We start from the raw sequence: 27,401 nt of genomic DNA on the forward strand, positions 1-27,401 counted from the left end.
AGAATCAGACTCGAAATCACCAACATCCTCTGCACTAGCAAACCACCCAAAAGCAACTTATCCAAAGAAGAACAAACTGCACTACGTAACCTGAAAAGAAGACACCAGCATAATAATCCTACCAGCAGACAAGGGCAACGCGACAGTGGTTATGAACACATCTGACTACCAAACCAAGTTAACCAACCTACTCCTAGACCCCACATACAAACCCCTAAAGACAGACCCCACCACCTACCTAGAAAAAACCACCAGATCCAAAATAAAAGCCTCCCCATCAGTGAAGAAATCCAGCAAAGAATCATACCCAGAGAGAAATCATCCAGATGCCCTAAGCTTTATGGTCTCCCCAAGATACACAAAGAAGGAACTCCACTTAGACCAATAGTCAGCTCCATAGGCTCACCTCTACAAAACCTAGCCAAATTTCTCGCCAAACAACTACAGCCCTATGCAGAATCCATCAACTCACATGTAAGAAACTCATTCCAGTTCATCGAGATCATAAAGAAACAAAACTTACAACCCAGCGACCTACTAGTTAGCTTCGATGTCATATCCTCTTCACCCAAGTGCCAATAAAAGAAGCCTTGACAGCCATCCAAAACAAATACAACCCCCCAAGCACATCCTAGATCTGACCAACCACTGTCTATCCAATACATACTTCACCTACAATGGACAAAAATACAAACAAATAGAAGGAGCACCCATGGGATCACCCCTCTCACCTGTCATCGCAAACCTCTACATGGAACACTTTGAAACACAAGCTCTAGAAAAATATGATCACAAACCCAAACTCTGGCTCAGATACGTAGATGACACCTTCATAATCTGGCCACACGGGAAAGAAAAACTGAACAACTTCCTCACACACCTCAACAGCCTACACCCCAAAATACAATTCACCATGGAAACAGAAGCTAACAATCAACTTCCCTTCCTAGATGTCTTGGTATACAAAAAACCCAATGGCTCCCTAGGACACACCATCTACCAAAAGAAAACACATACAAACCGCTATCTACACGCACTCTCACACCACCACCCAGCACAGATCAATTCCGTAGCTGGGACACTCATCTCCAGAACAAAATGCTTAGCTGATGAACAACACCTAAAAACCGAACTAAACACTCTCACCAACGTACTAACAGCCAATGGATTTCAAAGAAAGAAGATCACCCACCTAATCCAAAAAGAAACCCCAACCAAAATCCAAGACAGAGAACAAGAGAACGGCAAAGCCCTCCTCCCATATATAAAAGGCACTACAGACAAAATCAGCAAGATCCTCCAAAAACACAACATTAAAACAGCATTCTGCACAAACAGAAAATATCCACCATCCTAAGAAACCCTAAAGACAAAATCGAGTTAGAAAACCAAGGAGTATATGAAATCCCTGCACTGCCTGCCTCACCACATACATTGGACAAACTAACAGAAGAATAAGTGCACGCGTTGAAGAACATAAGAACTCAATCAAAAAGAAGAACCAACCTCTTCCCTGGTCCAACACCTCAAAGCCACAGGACATGAGATTGACTTTAAAAATACCAGAACTATCGCCAAAACTGAACACCACAGCAGCAGAATAATCAGAGAAGCCATAGAGATAGAAAAACGCCCACACAGCATGAATAAAAGAGATGACACCTCCCGCTTACCAGCCATTTGGAAACCCGCCTCATGAACAGACGAGTACCCAACATGATAAATGACACCAGACCCACACCCATGAGGGCCACACAAGATGCCACCACCACACTTCCACGTAAAAATCAGACTCACACCCACACAGAAGATGAGACACGACCACAGACCAGAAGCCGCACTGCAGCTGCATCACTACCCACTTCAAACTCCTCTGAACCATACATGAAGCGAACTGACCCCACCATGAAGATGTGGCACGACCACGAACTCAAGCCAAACGAACACAGACCCAGACCCCAAACTCAAAGCCATATTAAAAACCCAAAATGCTACATCACAGCCACCCGCTCAGGACATCACATCAGAAAACTCAAGAAATTACACCTCAAGAACTCAAGAAGTCACAACACAGCAAATGACCCAGGATATCACAGCACAAGACCAAGGATACCACAGCAATAAATCTCACAAGGTCATCACACAACCCATTACCCAAGCTGTTACTACACAGGAGGCTAATGGAAAAGAGATCAAAACACAAACGACCCAGGAGATTACAACGCAAGACCCAGGATACCACAACAAAAGAACTCACAAGCCCATCACACAACCCATTACCCAAGCCGTTAAAACACAAGAGGCTAACGACCCAGGAGATGACAGCACAAGATCCAGGATATCTCTACAACAAAAGGCCATTACACAGCCCATTATACCAACATCAACTCCATCAACCAATCAAGAGGCTGCAGCACAGCCAACCAGCCCAGCACACCATCCCCCACCACTTGTATATAGAGAGAGATGGCAGCTCCGGTCACACACTGCTTGCACTGGCACTAAGCCGAAAGCACCAGCCTGAAGATGGCGAGTGGGACTGAACGTTGCCTAGATACTTTGACCTACGCTGGAGAAAACCGAATAACCAAAGATCACATACAAATACCTGAGAACCTCAGAAAACAAATATATATATATATATATATATATATATTTGTTTTCTGAGGTTCTCGCAGGTATTTGTATGTGGATCTTTGGTTATTCGGTTTTCTCCCGCGTAAGATTGGAAGTATCTAGGCAACGCTTCGATGAAGTCTCATTCATCATCTTCAGGCTTCTGTCTTCAGCTCTGTGCTTCTCAGAGTGATGTGAGCTTGCAGCTGCTTCTTCCTTTTAACTGCTTCAACCCCCCACTTCAACCCCCTGAGCCATACATGAAGCGAACTGACCCCCACCATGAAGATGCAGCACGACCACAAACTCGAAGCCAAACAGCAAGATCACAGCTCACCAGCTCAAATCCCCCAGTAACTAAGACCAACCTGAGCACAACCAAGCCCCCACCTGAACAGAACACACCTCCAGCCAATCAGAACATGGCCAACCCCCAACCAATCAGAACACAGCCAAACCCCCAACCAATGAGAACACACCCCACCCAATCAGAACACAGCCAAGCCCCCAACCAATCAAGTCACACCCCCACTAGCAGTTAAAAGGAAGAAGCAGCTGCAAGCTCACATCACTCTGAGAAGCACAGAGCTGAAGACAGAAGCCTGAAGATGATGAATGAGACTTCATCGAAACGTTTCACTGCTCAAAAAAAAATAAAGGGAACACTTAAACAACACAATGTAACTCCAAGTCAATCACACTTCTGTGAAATCAAACTGTCCACTTAGGTAGCAACCCTGATTGACAATCAATTTCACATGCTGTTGTGCAAATGGAATAGACAACAGGTGGAAAGCATAGGCAGTTAGCAAGACATCCCCAATAAAGGAGTGGTTCTGCAGGTGGTGACCACAGACCACTTCTCAGTTCCTATGCTTTCTGGCTGATGTTTTGGTCACTTTTGAATGCTGGCGGTGCTTTCACTCTAGTGGTAGCATGAGACGGAGTCTACAACCCACACAAGTGGCTCAGGTAGTGCAGCTCATCCAGGATGGCACATCAATGCGAGTTGTGGCAAGAAGTTTTGCTGTGCCTGTCAGCGTAGTAGTGTCCAGAGCATGGAGGCACTACCAGGAGACAGGCCAGTACATCAGGACAGTGATCCCCAACCTTTCTTATGCCGCGGCCCGGTATCCCCAACCTTTTTTATGGCGCGGCCCGGTACCGGCATTAGCTGGGCGCCGCCATCTTTTTTGATGAAAAAGTGCTTCCGGTGACCTCCCGGAAGCACTTTTTCATCAAAGAGCGGCAGCGCCGCGTGAGCTTTTCCGGGTAGAAATGGCTTTCACCCGAAAAGCTCACCGAAGCGCTGGCGCCGCCATCTTTTTGATGAAAAAGCTCCGGTGAGCTTTCTACCCGGAAAAGCTCACCGAAGCGCTGGCGCTTATCTTTTTGATGAAAAGTGCTTCTGGTGAGCTTTCTACCCGGAAAAGCTCACCGGAAGCACTTTTCATCAAAAAAGATGACGGCGCCTAGCAAACCAGTGGCCCGGTAGGACTTGTTCCACGGACCGGTACCGGTCCGCGGACCAGTGGTTGGGGACCCCTGCATCAGGAGACATGGAGGAGGCCTTAGGAGGGCAACAACCCAGCATCAGGACCGCTACCTCCGCCTTTGTGCAAGGAGGGACAGGAGGAGCACTGCCAGAGCCCTGCAAAATGACCTCCAGCAGGCCACAAATGTGCATGTGGCTGCTCAAACAGTCAGAAACAGACTCCATGAGGGTGCTATGAGGGCCTGACCTCCACAGGTGGGGGTTGTGCTTACAGCCCAACACCATGCAGGACGTTTGGCATTTGCCAGAGAACACCAAGATTGGCAAATTCGCCACTGGTGCCCTGTGCTGTTCACAGATGAAAGCAGGTTCACACTGAGCACATGTGACAGACGTGACAGGATTTGGAGACGCCGTGGAGAACGTTCTGCTGCCTGTAACATCCTCCAGCATGACCAGTTTGGCAGTGGGTCAGTAATGGTGTGGGGTGGCATTTCTTTAGGGGGCCGCACAGCCCTCCATGTGCTCGCCAGAGGTAGCCTGACTGCCATTAGGTACCGAGATGATATCCTCAGACCCTTTGTGAGACCATATGCTGGTGCGGTTCGCCCTGGGTTCCTCCTAATGCAAGACAATGCTAGACCTCATGCAGCTGGAGTGTGTCAGCAGTTCCTGCAAGACGGAGGCATTGATGTTATGGAATGGCCCGCCCGTTCCCCAGACCTGAATCCAATTGAACACATCTGGGACATCATGTCTCCCTCCATCTACCAATGCCACGTTGCACCACAGACTGTCTAGGAGTTGGGGGATGCTTTAGTCCAGGTGTGGGAGGAGCTCCCTCAGGAGACCATCTGCCACATCATCAGGAGCATGCCCAGGTGTTGTAGGGAGGTCATACAGGCACGTGGAGGCCACACACAATACTGAGCCTCATTTTGACTTGTTTTAAGGACATTACATCAAAGTTGGATCAGCCTGTAGTGTTTCTTTCCACTTTAATTTTGAGTGTAAAATCCAGACCTCCATGGGTTGCTAAATTTGATTTCTTTCTTTTTTTAATAAAGTTTTATTTGGGTTTTCACACACAAAATACAAGTAAAACATCTTTTTTTAAAATAGCATGGTCCCGGGTTGAACTTCTTTATACAGACACAAAACTCAATTTCATGCTCCTTTTTGTATTCTATTCCATATCTTATACTATTCTACATTTTCTATATAGTTTTTCCCCTCTTTTAATTTTCTCAATTTTATTTTGATTATCTCATCTCAATTCAAATCATTATATTTTTACTTTTGTCTGTTCTGTTTCAATTTCATATTATCTTTTCTCATTAAACAAATTTTCTCCTGTAGTTACTAATTGGAGTATGACACCTTTATATCTTTTAATTACATCCATTCAACTCTTATTTAAACTTCAATATATACCTTAAGTTTATGACCTTCAATATAATACATAATACATAACTTCCAATCGAATTCTGCTTGGCATTCTTATAATACACACTATATTCTTTTTTTTTTTTAAAAAGAAAGATTGTAAATATATGTAATTATAAACCCTCATTCCATTCCAGTTCAGTTCTATCATTAATAATCATTAAAACCATAACATCTTTAACACTTCTTTTCAATTAAATATCATACTTCCTTAAAAACACATATAATCTCCATAATTAATTTTTCCCTTATTTCTCTTCACATATGTTTTATAAATCATTAAATGTACCTTTTGTTACATTTATTTATTGACAAGCATTCCACTGAATTACGATAGCTATTTTATCAGACATTTTAATCATACATTGTTTCATATTTTCTAAAATTATTTGTTTCTAATATAACCATAATATCTTATGTACCTTTGCAGAATCCCTTTTTCCATTAAGTTTTCACCCATTATCTCTAAATAGGCACTGTTTCTCTATATTTTGCTTCTGTCCTTTATAACTTCTTTTCCTTTCTTTCTTCCCTCTCATCTTCTCCCTCCCCTTTTTACCCCCTTGTCTCTCTATTTCTAATTCTCTCTTCTGCATTTCCTCTTCTGTTGCTTTCTGATTTTATGCTTATTTTTCACTCTATTTTTTTTGGGGGGAGTTGTTTTTCCCAATCTTAAACTTTCCATTCTCTTTCCCCCCTTTCCTTTCCCCCCCCCATCTAAGATTACTTGTTCATTAAAGATGGCTTCTTCTTTGTTGCAATCTTCTTGTTCTGCAGGCATTTCTTGTTGTTTCTCATAATTCCAAATCTCCATTTCTAAAAACTGAAATACGAAGCCAAAAGAACCTCTCCCTTCTTGTGCATCTTCTTTGTACTTTTTAAGTTCCATTTTCAGTTCTTCTAAAAGTGGAGCCATTTTAAAAAGTTTTAAACAACCACCCGATTGATTTTAGTCATTCAAAACAATAACCAAGAATCCAGAAATCATCAAGTAATCCAGATAGTTCCGAGTTATATCTTCTTATTTCTTTTTCAACTTTCTCTTCCTGGGGTTTTTGTTGTGATATTTCAGTTAGAATGTATCTTTTGGAAGTCTTCTTAAGATTTAGCTGTAAGTTCTTTTTTAATTCCAGGCAGTCTCCTCCCTTCCAGATCCTACCCTTTTATTCTTTTTCTCTCCTTTCCTGTTTTCAAAAGCTTTTAATTATCCAGAAATCTTTATTACCCCTTTAACTTTTTATTTTCAGCATTAAATGCTTATTGATGTCAAAGTGGATTTTTTTCCAATTTCTTGCTTAAGTCTCTTAGCTGTCAGTATAGGAAAAGGAGAAAACCAAATCTTTTCCCTTTTCTCTCTCCTTCGCAGCTTAAAAATCTTCTAACAATGTTATTGTTTTTTAACAGTTTCAATTCCAGGGTACCTTATTTGTTGCTTTTGCTGTTTGACCCGGTGAACCAAAACTTTCTCTTCTTATCTTCCTCCTGCACATTCTTTTCCGGTCGAGTTCTTCTTTGTGGTGGCCATTTCTGACCCCTGCTGCAACTGCCTTTGGGAAAGGGAGTAATGGCCGCTGGGGAGGAGAGATGCGGCTCTCCTCAACCCTGCTGGCAGTCTCCCCCCTCTTCACCACCTCTACGAGGTGGCTTAGCCCCGAAACCAGCCGGCTCGGGGCGCTCCAGCGGCGAGCACAGATCGAAGCCTCCCAGAGATAAGGTTTCGGTCTGTCGCTAAAGAAGCTCAAACCAAAAGTCCGCTAAATTTGATTTCTATTGATAATTTTTGTGTGAGTTTGTTGTCAGCACATTCAACTATGTAATGAACAAAGTATTTAATAAGAATATTTCATTCATTCAGATCTAGGATGTCTTATTTTTGTGTTCCCTTTATTTTTTTGAGCAGTGTATATATCTTGGTCTACAAGGTCTTGATCTAAAAGAACATGGGCATTTGTGCAAAACTATACTTTATCAAAAGAAGTAGACAAAGAATTGGGGTGTTACAGAAAAAGAGAATGTCATTATTTAATAATAATCATTTTCAACTTAAGATTACTTGAGCATCCTCAATTATTAACTTTTGATCAAAGCTCAACAACATTGCTGGGAGAAATGCTGCCCAGATTTAATAATAATAATCAAGATTCTGTAAATACTATGGGCAGTAACAAAACTGCCATTTTTGTATATATGCCCTCATTGTTTTTGTAAAGGTTGAAAATGGCCAAGTTTAATTGACAAGGGGTGCAACCAATCAATCATAAACCCTCTTGCCCAAATTTTCTTAGTTTTATGCACTAATGATATGCACTAATGCATTTCTATAAATTCAAACCTTCTTGGACCATGTTTCACCCTTTTAATGCAACTGCCAGAGGTGTAGACATTGACCGCTCTAAGCCAGCCAAACAGAACTGCAGTGAAAACATTAATTGGCATTTTGGCCTCTTCAAAATATTTCTCGGGGAAAAATAAACCAGCCCTTTCTAATGTCCTTGATGGAAGGGCAAATGTATTTTTTTAATGTCTAACATGCTTCCAACAGATTATAACTAGTCCTTAATTTACCTATATTCATTTCTTCCTGCAATCACTTTTTAAAAGTATCTGGGAAACATTCATTTAGACAGGTGTCCAACTTGGCACTTTAGACTTGTGGATTCAACTCCCAGAGTTCCTCAGCCAGCTTTGCTGGCTGAGGAACTCTGGGAGTTGAAGTCCACAAGTCTTAAAGTTGCCAAGGTTGGACACCCCTGATTTAGACTTTTGAAAAGAATGCCTAATTCATCTGTCATCAGACTTGCTAATGCCTCTTGCAAGTTGACCCAGACAGGATTGGAATCAATTTTTTAAAAATGTATTTTTTTTTTAAAGCAACCATAGTTTCCACAGTGGGCCACATGTAGCTGATTCTTAAGATTACAAATGTGAAAAGCTCCCTGCCAGAATGGTCGTGACTACTCACATCATCCTGAAGATCCACGTCACAGCTTGCTTTGAGCAGAATCTGGACCACGTGGAGATGACCTTTGTAAGCTGCAAGATGGAGGGGTGTCCGCCCATGCTGGAAAGCAGAAGATACCAACTGCTGAAGTTTTAGGACCAAAGGTTGGTACACATCACTGTAACAGCTGTAGTGTACAATGTAATTAATTGGAAGGAAATAAAGGAAATGGACTTACATTTTCAAGCCCACTGAAAAAGCTTGAATCTGTTTCAGTATTTTAACCACAAATTATGTCTTTAAGTCATTTTACACTTGGCACTTAATAGTCTATTTTAGGAGTCTCTCAGAATAAGGCTATACATCTCATTTGAGAATAAGCATTGCTTTAGTGCAGTTTTTAAAAAGATAAATGTAATGCAATGTGCAAATATCCATAGATACACAATGTGGTTGGATCACACTATAATCTTTTAAAAACAGAACAAGAAAAGAAAGATTTTGTGTAAAACAGTATTTAGACCCAAACCAAGTTATGGTGGGAGCATGAAAATCCACCTTACCCCAATCTCCAAAGATAACTCAAATTTAGAAACTAACTTTTATTTATTTTAAAATATTCAAAATAGTTCTCATTCTTTTTTGGGTGACTTATTTATTTTTGTGTATCTTTGGTGCATGTGTATGTGTGCTTGTGCATGCGTGTGTCACCATCAAGTCAGTTTTAACCAAATGAACAACTCCATGCTGTTTACTTGATGACATTTTAGAAGTAGTTTGACATTACTTTCCTCCTAGAGGTGAAACAGGTTGATTGGTCCAAAATCACCAGCTGGCTTCAAACCTAGGACAGAACTAGAACTAGGTGGTCCATTGAGATTATCCACCTTCATACCCACCTTCTCATATTTCTCAACAATCAGCTGACCAAAGCCTGGTTCATTAAAATAGACCATTTAACTGAAGCATGTCAGTATTAATATAAATAGTAAAGTTAATACTCAACATGAGAAAACTGACAATTTTGAGTGCAGTTATCAACGGTGAGTCGGCCACTCACACACACCAACCCAGGCAACCTGAAGTAGTGCTTGAGAGAAATCTTGACCAGTTCTAACTCTTCAACAAATGCCTGACATAATTGCAAGTCAAAATGCTAGGAAAATTCCCAAGAATTTGCTAGAATCCATGTGGATTCATAAACACCCAACTGGATCATCCTGATTAATCCTCCCACTCTGAGGAGGACCAGGGTGACAACACATTTCATCTGGACCAGGAAGTGATCTGACCATGCCAAAGAGCTCAAAGCAAAATCCTTCATTTTCAGATCACACAAGTAAAAATGAGGTTTTACGTATGTCCACCTATGTGATCATACATGGTGGCAAACCCATGGTTGCCATGGTGTCCATGAATTCCTAAGTCTTTCCCGCCAATGATCTGAGGGCATAGTGGCTAAAATCCCCCCAAATAACTGGGGAACTCCAAACAACCTAGTCATAATGTCCAGAAGGTCAGGAACGAGTCTACCAGGCAGCAGGACAGGTGGTCTATCAGCAGGAATTCAAACATCTCCCTACAGTTTAATTTTATACTCCAGAAGGTCATGTCACAGTTGTAGAACATTGCAACATTAACCATTCCTTCATTCAGGATTAATGTTGATTTATAACATTTATAAATTATAAAATTATAAAGTTGGCTGCAATTCTAAACTGCAATTAACAGGGCACAGTGATTCTTCATCTTTATTCTTAACAGATCACAGGAAACCAGTCGAAAAGATTAGGATGGGTTTTGTTGGAGTGAGTCTGTCCACATAGTACGTTGCTAAACCCAACCTTGTTAGTGAGAATGTATGAATCAATGATTAATCCAGCTAGGATGAGCAGCTAGGACACCATCATGTTTGATGAACAAATAATGAATAGCAACCAGTTCAGTCACCCTTGTATTGCAATTGTTACTATTAGGTGTGACAAACCCCCAATTTTTGATAGCGAATAATGTTTCCCCACAATGTACACTATCTTATAATATCACCTCATGCTGAGGGAAAACTAAATGAAGTTTTCCCATAAAGTCCTTGATAAAATTGCTAAAAAAGGTTATTTATGCCTGTATCATTTCCCTCTCCACCAAGATTTATAGGAAGGTGAGTTCAGTTACAATATAATTTATAATTTGCTGACTGGACCAAGGACATCGGCAACGAAGCGTTTTGCTTGACTGGATAAAGTAACAGTTCATTTTCCAAGCCTTCAATTATGTTTCTTTAACCTTTCAATTATCTTCCAAAAAAGGAGGAAAGGGCCTAGCCTAAAAATACCTAAACAGAAGGCTCAGATGGTGATTTCTCTCTTACCATACTGTTTTGAGCCTCAACTATGTACTGACATCTAAGATCTTATTCAAGAAGGCAGAACTGTAACTAGTTTAGCCAGGCTGACAGAATTGATTTTATTTAGAATAGTAGGTACGCAACGGTTGCCTTTCTTTGGTTTTCCTATATTTCCCCTTTTTCCAATCATACATTTCTTTCTTCCAAATATCTAAAGATTTCTTTCGAAAGGATAATTCTCATTAAAACCTTTGTTGTGCATTATGCATTGTTCAGGATTGGCAGAGGTCTATTTGGTGCTATATTTCTAGGCTTTGAAGGGGAAAATCTAAAGCACCTTCTGCTCTCTTTTTCTATTGCTGGGATGAATGGAGAAGTCCTTGTAGTAAGTCCTCAATTAGATAGAATGGAGAGGTCCTAGCTAGTAAGTCCCCAATTAGATAGTCTAAATTAAGCCAAGAAGTTCAGCCAGTTGTCCATATCTTCTACTAGAGAATCTTGGGAAGAGGACTTTGCCAGTAAGGCTTTACATCACCTTCTCTCCCAACTTGTTATAATGTCTTATTCCTGCTTATTTAGGCATGATCTCTCACTGGAGGCCAGCATATTATCTATAGTACTCTGCTGTAGATAGTACTCTGCTGTAGATATACTAGAAAGAGAGTAGTTCTGCCTTGATGTTTACCTCTGTTATTTCACTGTAGTCCATTATACCACCTTCCCTTCTGTAGGCAGCATATCTCAAAAAGCCATTTGGAGATATTGTGCAATCTGCACTTTGGAACCAGGTGACATTGGAGATCTTGAATTAAATTCTAAATCTTAAATTACGGATATTTAAATAATTGGAATGGAATAAAAAAATGGAAGGAAATTCTTAATCTACGTCAACAGCAACCATTGTGGATATTTAGCATGCAGATTAATATGATCATTTATCTCTAATACAGGTAGCCCTCGACTTACAACAGTTCATTTAGTGACCGTTCAAAGTTACAACGGCACTGAAAAAGTGACATGGCCGTTTTTCACACTTATGACCGCTGCACCATCCCCGTGGTCACATGATCAAAATTCAGACACTTGGCAACTGGTTCATATTTATGACAGTCGCAGTGTCCCGGAATGATGATGTGATAATCTTTTGTGACTTCTGACAAGCAAGGTTAATGAGGAAGCCAGACTCACTTAAGAACGCTGTCACTAACTGAACAACTGCAGCAATTCACTTAACAAATGTGGCAAGGAAGGTCATAAAATGGGGCAAAACTCACTTAACAAATGTCTCACTTAGCAACAGAAATTTTGGGCTTAATTGTGGTTGTAAGTCAAGGACTACCTGTACACAATTGATCTCTGGACTTTATTTTCATAATTTGTTTAGCTATTTCCACCTCCCACCCCGGTATGTATGTATGTATGTATGTATTGTATTGTATATCCCGCTGTTATTACTTTTATAAATATCTCAAGGCAGTGAAGATACCTAAACTCCTCCCTTTTCCTATTTTCCCCACAACATCAATCATGTGAGGAGGTTGGGATGAGGAAAAAGGGAGTGGCCCAAATCCATCCAGCCAATTTTCATGCCTAAAGTGTGACTACAACTCGCGATCTTCTGATTAATTTGGTCTAGTGCCGTAACCGCTAGACCAAATTGGCTCCCATTATTCCCAAATAGAAGCCTCTGGTTAGGTTGTACAAAATGTATGTCATCAGGAGTGACAACCTTTGCTTTTTTGGAACATACCATAACATATTAGCATGGTTAGTTAACAGGATTTTACTTCGTAGTCATGGCTTACAGTCCAAACCACAGAATTCCATTTTAATGAAATCTAAATGCATAATGAGCATGGCATTTCAACTGACAATTGTGCAATACTAGTTTACCTGAGAGGGAAAACTTTCTGGCATGTTCTGACTACTGAAAAATGTTAGTACTTATAAAAAATACTATGTATAATTAAAAAGCAAACATTAATACACAAATGAAGTGTCGGAAAATTTGTGTCTTGAATTTCATATCAGACTATGTGGTGAAATAAAACAATAGAAATGTCTATTGTTCAGTATTCTGCTGTTAAGCACAAATAAACATTACCCTTTAATTGCAGACAGAAGCTGAGGTTGAGACATAAAAACTTTCGTAAGGATAGATAATCAGGTGATTTGGAGAGTATTTTTGAGAATTGTTTAAAAAAACCCACACAGACACAGTGTCAATTCCTCCAGCTGTGCCTCCTTGTGTTAACAGGAAAGGTATACGTAGTCTTCTATTTACAACAATTGAGGCCTAAATTTATGCTGCTAATTAAGATAGTTGTTAAGTGAGTTTTGCCCTGTTTCACGACTTTTCCTGCCATAGTTGTTAAGTGAATCACTGCAGTTGTTCAGTTAGTAACACAGTTTTTAAGTGACAAAAAAAAACCAGAAGTGATGAAACGGGGCTAGTTTTTGGCCTACAAAGCTTGTAGAAGCCTGTAGAAGCCTTCCTCAACCCTTTGGGAGGCCAAAAAAGGCCTCAAACAGGCCAAAAATCAGCTGTGAGGCACGCACATGCACAGTGAGGTAAGTTTGCCTGCAGCTTGCATGCCGGCACAAATGGCTGTGCATGCCGTGGCTGTGGCACGCGTGCCATAGGTTCGCCATCATGGATCTAGGTCATGGTTGTCCCAAATATGATTTCTGAAGAACTGAAGAAGCTTCTTGGATGAGAAGAGAATGTCTTCTGGGACTTATGGACATAGCTCTCTTGTGTAAAATATTCTTTCTATTCTACCTATATCACACAAGGAATAAGCCTGTTTTTCTTCTGCTATTGGAGATTTCAGTTGTCTGGAAAGGAAGTCAAACCTGGAAGAAGCAATAGAGATGGCCTAGGCAGGCCTGTCAAATTGGCAGCCCGCAGGCCGGATGCGGCATGAGCAGGCCATGCCCACTCCAGCTCTGGAAAGGCAAAAAACATTTTGATACGTCACAGTGTGTCACGTGATGAATTTGACACCCGTGGCCTAAACCATTTATTTCAAATCAAGGAAATGAAGTCATCAAGAAAGAGGATAAACACCCTGGTTTTGCCTCTTGACGGGGTTTAGGAAAAGAGTAATATGCTCCCCATTTTTCTCAAAGATGAGGGAATATCAGTTGTACAAGAGAATATCAGTTGCACAAACTTTCAAAAGTGCAACCCATAACCATGGTAGAATTAAAATAGGTAAAAGAGAAATGGAAATAGAATTATCTGCTTGAACATTGGATGCTGTGGAAGCTCTGTAAGTAGGAACGGGAAGAGAAGATTGACTGAAGCCAGAAACTAAAGAAAAGTAGTTGGAGTAAAGCAAGAATTACTTGGAATGGGAAAATGAATTTGCCTCATAAGGTAGTTCTTATTTAGGGACCACAATTGGGATCGGCAACTCTGTCATTAAGCAAAGCAGTCATTAACTGACACCATGTCTGAGCTTAAGATCTTACTTCAATTTTCCTTTACTTTACAAACCTGTGAAGGTTGTAAATGTGAGGTTTGATCGTAAACTTAGTTTTTCATCAGTGTTGTTACTGAAAACAGTCGCCATACAAGGCAGTCGCTAAATGAGGCCTACCTATAGTTTGCAAAGTCAAAGCTGTGAAAACACAGATGTGTGTTTAAATTTGTATTAGATTAGAAGATACTGTTTGTGGATCATGAACTTAAAGAGGAAACCAACATTTGTCCCAATGCAAGAATCCACATTAATGACAATCAACTAACACAGCTGAATTACCAGGCATAACTTCAAACGTTCTAGAAAACTGAATGAACTGAAAAGGAAGCTATTTAAGTTGACAAACTGCAATACGTAGTACTACATAGTGATAAAAGGCAATTGTCCGCAATTTTCTTGGAACTCGAAGCATCTTCATAAAATCAATAATTCCTCAGCACTAACATGAAAATGAACTATGTAATACTAATACTGAGGAGGTTTGGCATGTTTTTTCGAAACTATATGACACACATGCCACCAGAGATTAACTGAAAGAGACTCTTGTCAATAGAAATGCTTAGGCTAGTCCTACTTCTAACAACTATAGGGTTCAGAACAAGCTTAAGTATATGCCTGAACCTGCAGAACACTTGTTATGAAGTGTTTACCAGATTATGCATACTTGAATTATCATTAAATCTAAACTTTCACTCTAGATTTCTTCAACCTGGCTTGATTTAATGATCTCCAGTCAAGAAAAGAAATGGCAGAAATCTTTTTTCAATTTGGCAAGCCGAGACCATGATATTATTGTTGTCTGAGAGTCTACATGGTTAGCGGTTGCTTCACCAAATAAGAATTCCCAAATGCCATAATGTTAAAAACATATAACTCAGTTTTTAAAAAATAAAGATTAGACTCTATGAACGAAAAAGAAGAAGGAGACAATCTCATTTTTATTCATTTCTTCCTCTTTGCAAAGTTTTCTGTCCTTTTGAAAATCTGCTTCAGAAGCTTGGGGAATTTCCAGAGTGCTGTTGGAGATGGTGCCAGGGTGCTCCAGGGGAAGATAAAGCTGGCAAAAAAATAAAATAAAAGCATTTCCATCACCATCATCAAGAGGATTATGAGCAGAAATGGGACTCCCAGGGAAGAAACGGTGAAAGCTCTGTGAAAAGCAAAACTGATAACTATGGCAGAATGAAGAGATGGAGAGTCATTCCTCTTCAAATATGAGATCACCCACAAGTGCTTCAGACAGCTGCTCTTCATGAGGAGACTTTATTACACACAGGGCTAATGGAAAGACTGTAATAGCGGCAATTGCCCAAAACTGAAGGCTCCAGGCCTCTACTTCAGGCCCAGCCTCGGCACTGCTACAGAGTATTGCTGTGTGGATGGCATCGTGGGCAGATAGGTGGCATTTCTCAATAGCAGAAGCACTGGGGCTAAAGTCAAGGCCTAAGGCCTTGATTGAGACTGCCGAAGGCCCCAGGCCTCTACTTCAGACTCACAGCACTGCGGCCAAGTGCCACTGTTCAGAGGAGTTGCAGAACCCCCACAGTAATAAGAGTGGACACACTACCAAGCAGCCTAATTTCTATCATGACCACAGGGCACTGCAACAACCCTACTTTTGGATACCAGTTGTAACTCCCTTTGTTCAGCAATGTCCTAATTTTGAAGTCAGTGAATGAATGGTCATAAGTCAAGGACTACCTGTATTTGTTCAGAATGTCCACTAAGTATAATTGGACTTCTATGAAAGTGTGCTATAGGATGGCAACTTCTATGTATCACCTACTCCAAAAGCAATAAAGTTTGGAAGATTTGCCAAAAGAAAATCATGTAAGTGATAATCAGGTAGATTCACAGATCAACCTGTCTGGTCATAACACTAAACTAGCCTTCTCCAAGTTTGGTAGCTTCCTGTTGTATGACTTCAACTTTGGAAAATATGAGAGTCCCAGACTACCAATCTGTAGGACTGTCAGGTAAAAAAAATATGTGATATCATTCCATGGGGGAAGCCTTGTGCCCTCAGCTTTCAATTGCTTTAAACTCTTAGCCATGGTTAGTGTTGTGAACTAAATAAATGTAATTAATATTCATTTGCATAGCAGGATCGTAATCCTGCACTTCCTATTGGCCCATATAATGGCAAGTTATGATTGGTTCATTCCGAGCAATCTGATTGGCTATTAGCGGGCCGAGTCCCATTGGACGAGGTTCAAACCCTATAACAACATTCATTGGTCATCCGGATGGCAGTTCACTCTATAAAAGGGTGGCTGCTAACCGGGGGTTTTGTCTCTGTTATCATGCTTTAAATAAAGAGCTGAAGTTCACGAGAAGCAGTTTTGTCTCTGTTTCTACGCCCATGCCTCATACTTAACAGTTAGTCTTTCCCACACTTTGGGAAAACAAGCTATTTAAGTTTATGCAAAATTTGGACATTATAATCAACTGAAATTTTTTATGAAGAGATGTGAACATTTCCAATTGCTCCTTGAATACAAACTTCAGTGGGACGTCCAAGGCTTGTTCGCATAATACAAAATTCTTGTACTGTATACAAAAGCGTGGTATTACAACCAAGTGAAGCTCTCAGGTGTGAGAAGACGATCTCAAGTAGCAGGTGCCGATAGCAGTGGTTTCCCAGCAATTCCTTGCAGGTCTCCTCAGATATTTTACACTAGGAGAATGTAACCTGACCTTTCTTAGTTTTCTCCTTGCCTCTGTTGTGGCAAAGGATATCATTCTGTCACCAGCGCTGACAGATTTCTTCCAACAGAGGTCAGAGGTTATAAATTCTTTTTGTTTTCTTTTGTTTTCCTACCAGCTTGGCAGCAGGACACCTGGCATTGCGCCCCTCTTGTACAGACACATATTGTACATTCACTTCCCAGACTTCTGTTTAAAGTCAATGTCTTACAAACAAGATTTAATCTTTTTGGGGGAGCGGAGGGGAGGTTGGTTTAGCCATCTGCACTGATAGACAGAGACTTTCATGGTAGGGAAGAACTAGATGTACTTTTGAGGGCAGGGGGCTCAAACACTGTCCTTAGAAGGAAGCTTAGATTAGGTGGGACCCTCAGGTTAGAAAAAAAAAGTTGATAACAAAAGGAAAATAATTGAATTATATAAAGTCACGCATAGCATGGAGACAGCAGCAAATCTGCCTTCCCCGATTGACTTGGCTTGTTGGAAGTCAGCCAGGAAGGTTGTAACTAATGATCACATGACCCCAGGACACTGCAACCACCATAAATTCATGCCCGTTGCCAAGCATCTGAATTTTGATTAAGTGACTGTGGGGATGCTATAACGGTTATAAATGTGAGGACCAGTTGTAAGCCACATTTTTATTGCCTTTTAAACTCTCAACGGCCACTAAATGAAGTACTTCTTCACCCAGCACATAACTAACTTGGGGAACTCACTACTGCAAAGATACAGGGATGGCCAAAGACTTGTTGGTGTTGTGGTGGTTATGGTGTTGTGTTAGGTCTGGGGAGATCCAGGTTCAAGACTGCTCTCAGCCGTGGAAATTCACTGAGAGATTTGGGGGCGGAGTTGCAAGAGAACATCAGGCAGGAAAAGATGTCTCCATCTCCTGCTTAAGAGCACTCTAGAAGGAACTGAATGTAAGAAACAAAATGCTGGATTAAAATGGACCTTGATCTGATCCAGCAGGCCAATTCTTATGTCCTTTCCTAGGCCAGTTTTAAAAAGAACCAGTTAAAAGAGCAGAAGTTTGCCATTTAAAGGATGAAAAAGTCTAATGAAATTCTATTAGAAATGTATCTGATATATCTTGAATTAAAGACACTTTATTCCAATACTTAATAAAAAGTACCAAATAAAATGTTATGTTGTTTTTATTTATATTAATCGCATGGAATATCTCCCTTGCTTCTGGAATCACCCTATTTATAAAAGGCCATTTGGCTGCTCTCATGGAAAGTAAGCAAATTGCAGTTATCGCTATTGGGACGTATTTCGATAGTAAAAATGAATATTTTGCCAAAATTGTTGTTCTTGTTTCAGACAGTGCCAGTCAAGTTGGAAAATAATTTTTTGTAGAATTAAACAAATGTATATCTAAATTTATATGGCAGAGGAAAAAACCCAGAAATATAAATTATTACAGGATGCCAAGAAAAAAGGAGGATTTGGCCTTCCAGATTTTGAATTATATTATGATGCTGCTATAGTAAACTGGCTTAAGGATTGGGTTAAATTAGAAAATAGAAGGTTATTAGTATTAGAAGGTTTTGATCTCCAACTTGGCTAGCACGCCTTCATGTGGGATGGAAAATCCAAACAACATTCATATTTCCAAAGGCACCATGTAAGAAATGTGTTGTTCAATATCTGGGGAAAGATTAAAAAAAAACCACTACCCAAAGGTTCCATTGTGGCTATCTACATTGGAAGCAGTTATACATCCAAATGTATTGGATTATGAAAATATTGTCAGGTATAAAGATTTATTATATGATACTGGAGAGCTTAAAAATAGGAACCAAATACAAATTCAAGGAAAGGAGATAGCATGGTAGCCCTTTGCACAAATACAAACCCATTATAAAAAAGATAGAGAACAATTTGGCTTTAATATGACCCCATAAGAATTAGATAAAATATGGCTAGGAGAGGAAAAGAAAACAATTAGTAAAACATATAAATATCTTTTGGACTACAAATTAAAAGAAGAAACAGTCACAGAATCTATGATAATTTGGGCTAAAAAGGTGGGTCATAGTATTGAATTAGATAAATGGAAACACATTTGGCAAACAAATTACAAATTAACCATGTCAGTCTCGTATAAAGAAAACTTATATAAAATGGTTCATCGCTGGCACCAACCTCCTGCGAGACTGGCTAAGATGTTCCCCAACCTACCACCCAATTGTTGGAAATGTAACTAACGCACAAGGAACATATTTTCACATGTGGTGGACTTGCCCATGTGCTCAGAAATTTTGGAAAAATATTAGAATTTGGATTTTAAATATAACAAAACAAAATTTAAAACTTAACCCAAAACCTTTCTGCTAAGTATGATAGATTCAAACATGGAGAAAAAATATCAATATTTAATTTTGCATATCATAACTGCGGCCAGAATAACCTACGCACAAAACTGGAAACTGTCTTCCATTCCTTCAGAGGATATGGTAATTAAAAAAATACATGAATGCACTGAGATGGATAGCCTAACCAAATTGTTAAAAAATAAACAAGATAGTGACTATTATGAAATATGGAACATTTGGTATGAGTGGTTAAAGAAAAGGTAATATTTGATATTTGGATAAGTTATGGAAATGACAGAAGATGTGCATTTAATCATAAACTATATAGAGAAATTAAAACATTAAAAGAATGAAGGAGTTATTGTAACAAGGCAGATCATGTCAATGATAAAGATTTAACCATTGGTCAATATATGCTGTAAAATGTATATAAGTATATGTGTATGTGTGTGTGTGTATGTGTGTGTGTGTGTGTGTGTGTATATATATATATATATATATATATATATATATATATATATATATATATATATATATATATACAGACACACACACACATACATATATTTTCTTAAGTTTTCATGGTACTTACATGTATGGTATTCAGCTTTGTTTGGGTATTTTCCCACGTCATTATAGTTGTGCTTTTAAAGTTGTAGCAACGTTTTGGCAGAATCTCATCTGCCATCATCAGGCTTCTGTATTGTGTTTGTCTGTGAGTCAGACTTTCACAGCCGTTTCAGTTTTAAATTTGGGGCTAGCCTACTACTGTGCCAGAATGGTTTTTTCTTCATCCTGATTGGTTGGGAGTCTTGGTCTGTGTTTATTGGTCTTGGAGTTTGCTGTGTTCTGCTTGATTGGTGTTTCTAATATCTTCTGTCTTTGTAGCTTTTTTTGTCTTGATTGGCTGGCAACATTGTGTTCCTGTATTGGAGGCTTTTAGTGTGGCTTGGCTCCGAGTAAATGGACGGCTATCATTTATTAGGAAGCTAGGTTTCATCTGGGTGCCTGGTTGGGGTGTGTTTGAGCTGGAGGTATCAGGGGGGATCTGTTTATGCCCAGGTGTTTGCCTGGCTTGTGGTGTGGAAATTTTTTTGTTTGTGAGTGCAGGCTTCCAAATAATTGACAGTCTGGTGGAATCATCTCTTCTATTCATGCTTTCAGGTCTTTTTTTTCAATCTCTATGGCTTCTCTGATAATTCTGTGGCTGGGGTTTTCTATAGTGGCTAGGGTTTTGGTGCCACTGAAGTCGATGCTATGACCTGTTGCTTTCATGTGTTGGACTAGTGAGGAAGTGTGTTCCAGCTTTTTTACTGCATTTTTGTGTTCATCTAGGCGGGTACTTATTCTTCTATTGGTCTGTCCAATGTATGTGGCAGGGCATGATGCACAGGGGACTTCGTATATGCCTTGGTTTTCCAGGTCAATTTTATCTTTGGGATTTCTTAGGATGGCTGCTATTTTTCTGTCTGTTTTGAAGGCAGTCTTGATGTGATGCCTGTGTAGTATCTTACTGATTTTGTCTGTAGTACTGCTTATGTAGGGCAGGACAGTTGTTCCATAGGTCTGTTCATCTTCTAGGTCTCCATTATGTCTCAGTGTGTTTTTGTGGATCAAGCCGGTGATTTTGCTTTTGTGGAAGCCGTTAGCTGTCAGTACTTTAGTCAGGGTGCGTAGTTCAGTCTTTATGTGTGTCTTGTCTGCCAGGCGTTTGATTCTGGCGATTAGTGTTTTGGCCACGGAATTTATCTGTGCTGGGTGGTGGTGGGATTGGGCGTTGAGGTAGTGGTTGGTGTGTGTTTTCTTCTGGTATATGGTGTGTCCTAGTGTGCCATCTGTTTTTTTGTAGATTAGTATATCTAGGAATGGTAGTTGTTTGTTTGTTTCCGTTTCCATGGTGAACTTGATTTTGGGGTGTGTGCTGTTTAGGTGTGTTAGGAAATTGTTTAGGTTTCCTTTTCCATGGGGCCAAATCACAAATGTGTCATCGATGTATCTTAACCATAGTTTGGGTTTGTGGGTGGCATTAGCTAGGGCTCTGGATTTGAATTCTTCCATGAACAGGTTTGCAATGACGGGTGACAGTGGTGATCCCATAGGGGCTCCTTAAATTTGCTAGTATCTTTGTCCTTTGTATATGAAATATGTGTTGGTTAAGCAGTGTTCTGCTAGTTCCATGAGGTGTTTAGCTGGTTGGTATTTATTTTTGATGATTTCAAGAGTTTCTTTTATCGGGACTTGAGTGAATCGTGAAACCATGTCGAAACTTACAAGCATTTCTTCTTGTTCCCCATGTAGATCTTTGATCATTTTCAAGAAGTGGTTTGAATTTTGTACATGTGAAGCTGCTACTTCAGCATGGGGCTGTAGCTGCTTTGCTAAGTGTTTAGCTAGGTTTTGTAATGGTGCTCCTCTGGAGCTGACTATAGGTCTGAGAGGTATGCCTTCTTTGTGTATTTTTGGGAAGCCGTATAGTTTGGGGCATCTGGAAGATTTTTCTCTTGGGATGATCGTCTGTTGGATCTCTTTGCTCATATGGCTGGTTATAATTTTCTTCTTGGTTATTTTTTCCAGATATGTGGTTGGGTCCGTGTTTATGGGTTTTTATGTGGAGTCTTGGAGTAGGTCTGTCAATTTTGTTTCGTAGTCTTTTCTATCCATTACTACTGTGGCATTACCTTTATCTGCTGGAAGTATGATTATGCTGCTGTCGTTTTTTAGGGCTTGCAGGGCTTTTAGTTCCTCTTTGTGCAAGTTGCTTTTGGGTGGTTTGCTTGTGCATAGGATGTTAGTAACTTGGTGTCTTATTCTATCAGCTTCATCTGTATTTAATTTAGTTAGGCTGGATTCTACTGCACATATGATGGATTCTGTGGGGATTTTTTTGGGTGCTATAGCATAATTGAATCCTTTGGTTTGGATATCTGTTTCTGTTTTGGTGAGTTCTTTGTTGGAAACGTTATATACTAATTGTTTCAGGTGTTGTTGTGAGTTGTTGGGGGCTTTCTTGTCATGTTCTAATTTCTTTAGTTTCTTCAAGAGTTTGACATTTTTGTAAGTGGTTTCAGTTTCAGTTCTCTATGTTGTAAGTTGTTTTATCTTGTCCCAAAGTAGAGGGTGGATTTTGCTGCTCAATTACAGGTGTAAGTGTTAGCAAATCTTTGTTTAACTGATCCAATTGGAATCTCTTTCTGTGGAACTCGTTCCTGAGTAGAGCCATTTCAGTTCTTTTCAGGATACGTTTAGTAGCTGCTGTGCTGTGATGAAATGTTAATTTGAAGCAGGTTGGTGTTGCATTGTTGTCTCTGCAGCTGCATAGGAATTTGAGGTCACATAGTATTCCTGCTTTTTTAACTTCCAGCTTCTCATAGGTTTTGCTCTGGCTGTTTATTTCCTCCCCATAGAGGTCTGATATTTGTTTTCTTAAGTTTTCGTGGGTACTTACATGTATGGTATTCAACTTTTTTCGGGTATTTTCCTACGTCATTATAGTTGTGCTTTTAAAGTTGTAGCAACGTTTCAGCAACTTTAAAAGCACAATTATAATGACGTGGGAAAATATGCGAACAAAGCTGAATACCATACATATAAGTACCCAGAAAACTTACATACATACATACATATATATATATATATATATATACACACACACACACATATGTGTGTGTGTGTGTGTGTGTGTGTTTGTCTGTTTTAAATGTATGTCAAATAAATGTTTTTTCTAGAATAATTTTTTTTTAAAAAAAGGAAAGTAAGCAAAGAATTCACTCCCACAGAAACAAAACATTTCCAGATTCAGCAAAAAACAAACAAACAGCTTGTTGCAAAACAACTGCCATTCATATCACCGATAAAATAAAATAAAATTATTTACTAGTCTCCTTTTTATACAGTATTTTAGTATGGAAGATTTTCAGCTCCTGAACATAGACAGTGTGGTAAGGAAAGGAGCATGGGGTATCTTAGGGCAATGGCCCCCAACCTTTTGGGCACTAGGGACCGGTTCTGTGGGAAGAGATTTTTCCATAGACCAGAAGGAGTGCGGTTTTGCATGCTGCCTGAATCCCATGGATGGGGGGTTGCTTATTTGCATGGCCTGGTTTCTAGCATGCTGCGGCCCAGTACCGATCGACAGACTAGGGGTTGGGAACTCCTAACTTAGGGGGCTGGGGCGGCCTTGGCATAGGCCACACACAAGTGTCTCTCAATTCAAGGGCTGAAAATCCTGCTTGGATTTTGACAGGGAGGATTTTCAGCTCCTGATCTGAGCCTCCTAGGGTTCCCCCCCACCCCCATGAGGCACCTCCTTACCTGGGACTCCATCTGCTTAGCAACCCACACAATCACTAAAGAATCACAATCAGGTGTGCTGGCATTGTGGTCACTGAGCAAAGCACTCATGTGACATCTCACTAAGCAACTGCTTTGCTCAACAACCGAGGTTCCAGTCCAATTGTGATTGTAAGACAAGGTACTGAGCTGACTAGCACATGAAGCAGAACATCTAAAGGATCGTCCTGTTTTAAAACAGGACTACAACAATTTTTACCATTCTTGGCATCCCCTGATAAATATTGATGGAACCAACTGTTCTGCCCTTTATTTTCCAGCTTTGCAACTATAGTGACTGGGTAAGTTGGCACCTTGACTCTTATATGGGTATAAATTATGCACTGCACATCTTAAAATTACTGTAATTGGTTGTTATTGAAGTATCAATCTAACTGCAATGAAACCAACAAATGCAAAAGTGTCTGTGACAACCTCCAGCCATTATTCCAAACAATTCCAGGAAGCTGAAGGTTTCAAAAGTTGATTTTAAAATTTCAACTGAATCAAATACAAAAAAAGATTCTTGATCCACCATACAGTTCATTTTATTTTCCTAAACTGGGCCAGGCTTCCCTTAACTTGCACTTATAATGACATTTCAATGTGGTACTTTACTCCAAGGTAAACATAGACATACTGCTAAACATGTTCACTTAACAATGAGCTGCAGTCAATCATTGCTTACTGGTAAGTTTATTTATATAATACTGAGGAATACAAACAGATTTTTATTTGCCTTCTGGCTTTTCTTTTTTAGATACATACCTACTACTTTAATGTCTACAAATCTGAGCAGTGAGGCACCAGCCCCAAGAAATTATCAGAAGAAGCAGAATACACATATGTAAATAAAGGAAGGAAGAAGAAACACAAGAAAAGAGAGAGGAAAATATCTGTACTGGCAGATAGTGGAAGCCAATTATTCTTAAATTTATAGATAGGTGAGCCCTTCTGAAAGTACCATCAGTTCTTCTCTCTCTTTTTTAGGACATTAAGACTGTCAGTGTTGTCAGAATGTGGTTCCCAGATCTAAATAACTCAGAATTGAGTTAGAACTCAGAAGAAACTATGTGCTACTCTGCATTCCTATCTTTCCCTGATCATTGTGGTATCTGGAGTGGAAGCACAGAAACCCGGCAATTAAGTCAGATCACAGCTATCTGTCCCAGTTTACAGGATGAGATTCTGGCAGAATAGAGTCAGCTAGTCACTGCTCCTCAGTTCTGTCTCTTTGAACAACCTCAGAGGAATAAATCTTTCTCCCTAGAGAAAGGTTGGGGGCTTTTTATTTTTTATTTTTTGTATAGCATTCCCCCATTTTTAAGCTTCATGGCTGCAAAAAACCTTATCTAGAGCTAAATTTTGATGGCGCTTGGGATTACTCAATGGACTAGTTTGAGGTTTTGTAAGTATAATTCGCTGCTTTAAAATCTTCACTTGGAGAAATTAGTAGAATGGAGCACAATGTACAATACAGTAGAAGCATTCAACATGTTCTCAGCCATTTGAAAATACAGAATACATAATATAGCACTTGCTTGTCCCCCCCCCTCCCCCAAAATGCCTTCCTCCTTCTAAAGTGTATTTATCTCCATTTCCCCGTCTTAGGAAGCCCAAGGGACTGTGGTTTAATTTGCCCCCAGCCCTCACTTCACAGCAATTAATCTTGCCAACACAAATGCAAAATCCGCTTTGAAAACTCTGCACATTATTAGCCGAAGCGTTTTGCTCCTTCCCCTTTCAGAGGAGTGGGTGGGTGGAAACAACAGAAGAGAAGGTAAATTATTTGACACCTAAATGCAACTGCAGAATGAAAAGGAAAAAAAACACACACACACATATTCATCCGTACTGGTCTCTGGAACAATTACACTTTCAAAAGCCAGAAGACATTTATCACAGAGGGGAAAAAATACTTTGGGAGTGAGGTTAGATCTCAGTAAATTTGTAAGGAGTTTTTTTTTCTCTTGTTACCTTGGTAACGGCTACCTTGGCACCCTTGTTGATAAGCTGCACCACATTATCCACTTGCCCTTTGTACGCAGCTATGAGAAGGCGTTCTGAAAGGACGGCGACCACATCCTGCTGGCTCATGAATTAGGGAAGAATGGCTTTGGGAACAAGCTTCTTCGATCCAAAAAACAAAAGATTCACATCAGTCCAACTGCCAGGCACAGAGGGACCCCAGCATGGGAGAAGGTTGGTCTGTTGCTAAGCCATCTTCTGCATCTGTGGATCGGAGCAGCTGGAAAGGAGAAACAACATACACAGTCAGGCACATCTTGTAAACCAAAGAAAGTAGTAGCAATTCCTCCCCCCCTCCCCCCAAAAAATTGTGAAAAGGAGTGGCAAAGTAATTTGCAAAGATTACGAAGCTAGAAACCAAACACAGCCAAATCTATGGGGATTGGGGAGGAGAGATATTTTTGATCCACCCATCAGCAATTCGCACATTTAGTAAAAATTACACAGTACATTCTAATCTCTGGGTGTATATAGACCACAGATCCGGCACTTTTTGGTAACCCACCTCTATTTTGTTGGTCCTTCAGGAGGTCCATTTGCAACATTGACACCTCTTCACAGCCTTTCTGCTACAAGATAGCAGTGCTGAATCTCCTTCTTTTACTGAGACGCTCCCTTTCACAAAATACTACCTCCGGTGTGGGTGTGTATCAACCAGTCACCCATGTTCACATTTCTTCCAGCTATAATTTTTAGGCATATCATAAATCCAACTCGGACTGCACTCTTGAACAGCTTAGCCCACTGTGCGTCTCCTAACTGTCAGACTTAATCCTTCAAGGAGCAAAGCTTTAAAGAGCAAAATAAAAATAAAAATTGGAAGATGCTTCACACAAGAAAACTAAACTATGGTGCTCTCTGAGCTTGCTTTGTTTTCTTGCAGATGTTTCAATACCTAACCCTAACTAGGTAACACCATCAGTGCTAGTCCTGATGATGATACCTAGTTTGGGTAATGAAACGTCTTCAGGAAAACAAGCAAGCTCAGGGAGAAACAAGGATCTCTCATTTCAACCCTGAGCTCCAAATATTCTCCTTTATTGATGCTCCAAACTACTTCTCCCACCTATTTGTGCATGTGAAAAGCACATTCTTAACTCAAATCAAAAAGTGTCCTTTCCGATTAACAAAAATGCCAGCTTCTTTGGTGGAACATTTCATGTCCAGATTGCTCATGCACCAAATTAAAATGAGAGAACACGCTGTACCACTTCAGAGGAGATAGACCACATTTTTATATTCCTCTTCTTAAACCGAAAGAGGGGGAAAGTGCATTTTGCTATCAAAAACTAGCCAAAACAACAACAACAGGTAAGGTATAACATTTTTTCCCTGATATTACACAGCTCTTAAAACTTTCTGGGATTACTTTTCTTTTATAGTGAGAACATTAAAATAAGAGTCACAAAACAGGCTTTGTCACAGGTGAATAAGTTTCTTATAAGCTTGCCATATTGTGTGTGTTTGCCACTTTGAATTATTTACAAAAATAATAAAGGCAGGATATAAGTAAAATAAGTAAATAAATAAAAATAAGTGAAGTTGACCAAAATCAAGCATTCTTCCAGGAAATTTCAAGGAAACCCATCCAGAAATAAAGAGGATATTTAAATTTGCATTTGCCTACCCTGCAAAATAGTAAAAAGACTGTCTGACTTTCCTCTCTTAAGATGACTAGTTTTCTTGA

The 27,401-nt window shown here is 39.8% G+C and overlaps 1 protein-coding gene across 8 annotated transcripts in view; it reads right to left on the bottom strand.

Moving 5' to 3' along the window:
- The window catches only part of ANKRD6 (ankyrin repeat domain 6), a 116,501-nt gene that overhangs the window by 28,679 nt on the left and 60,421 nt on the right, over nt 1–27,401 (bottom strand). For 5 of the 8 annotated variants that reach the window (XM_087943444.1, XM_026666561.2, XM_087943415.1 and 2 more), the window contains exons 2-3: nt 25,664–25,934; nt 8,520–8,618 (exon numbers count right to left, since the gene is read on the bottom strand). In XM_087943444.1, the coding sequence (XP_087799570.1) occupies nt 8,520–8,618; nt 25,664–25,783 (219 nt within the window). In that variant the 5' untranslated portion in view covers nt 25,784–25,934. Of the gene's footprint in view, nt 1–8,519; nt 8,619–25,663; nt 25,935–26,219; nt 26,504–27,401 lie in introns of those variants that run through there. The other 3 variants (XM_087943451.1, XM_087943435.1, XM_087943428.1) reach the window with 2 other exon arrangements.

The sequence above is a fragment of the Notechis scutatus genome, chromosome 1, assembly GCF_049901735.1.
Source record: "Notechis scutatus isolate UNSWTSFEM ecotype Mainland chromosome 1, rNotScu1.2, whole genome shotgun sequence".
Classification (NCBI taxonomy): domain Eukaryota; kingdom Metazoa; phylum Chordata; class Lepidosauria; order Squamata; family Elapidae; genus Notechis; species Notechis scutatus.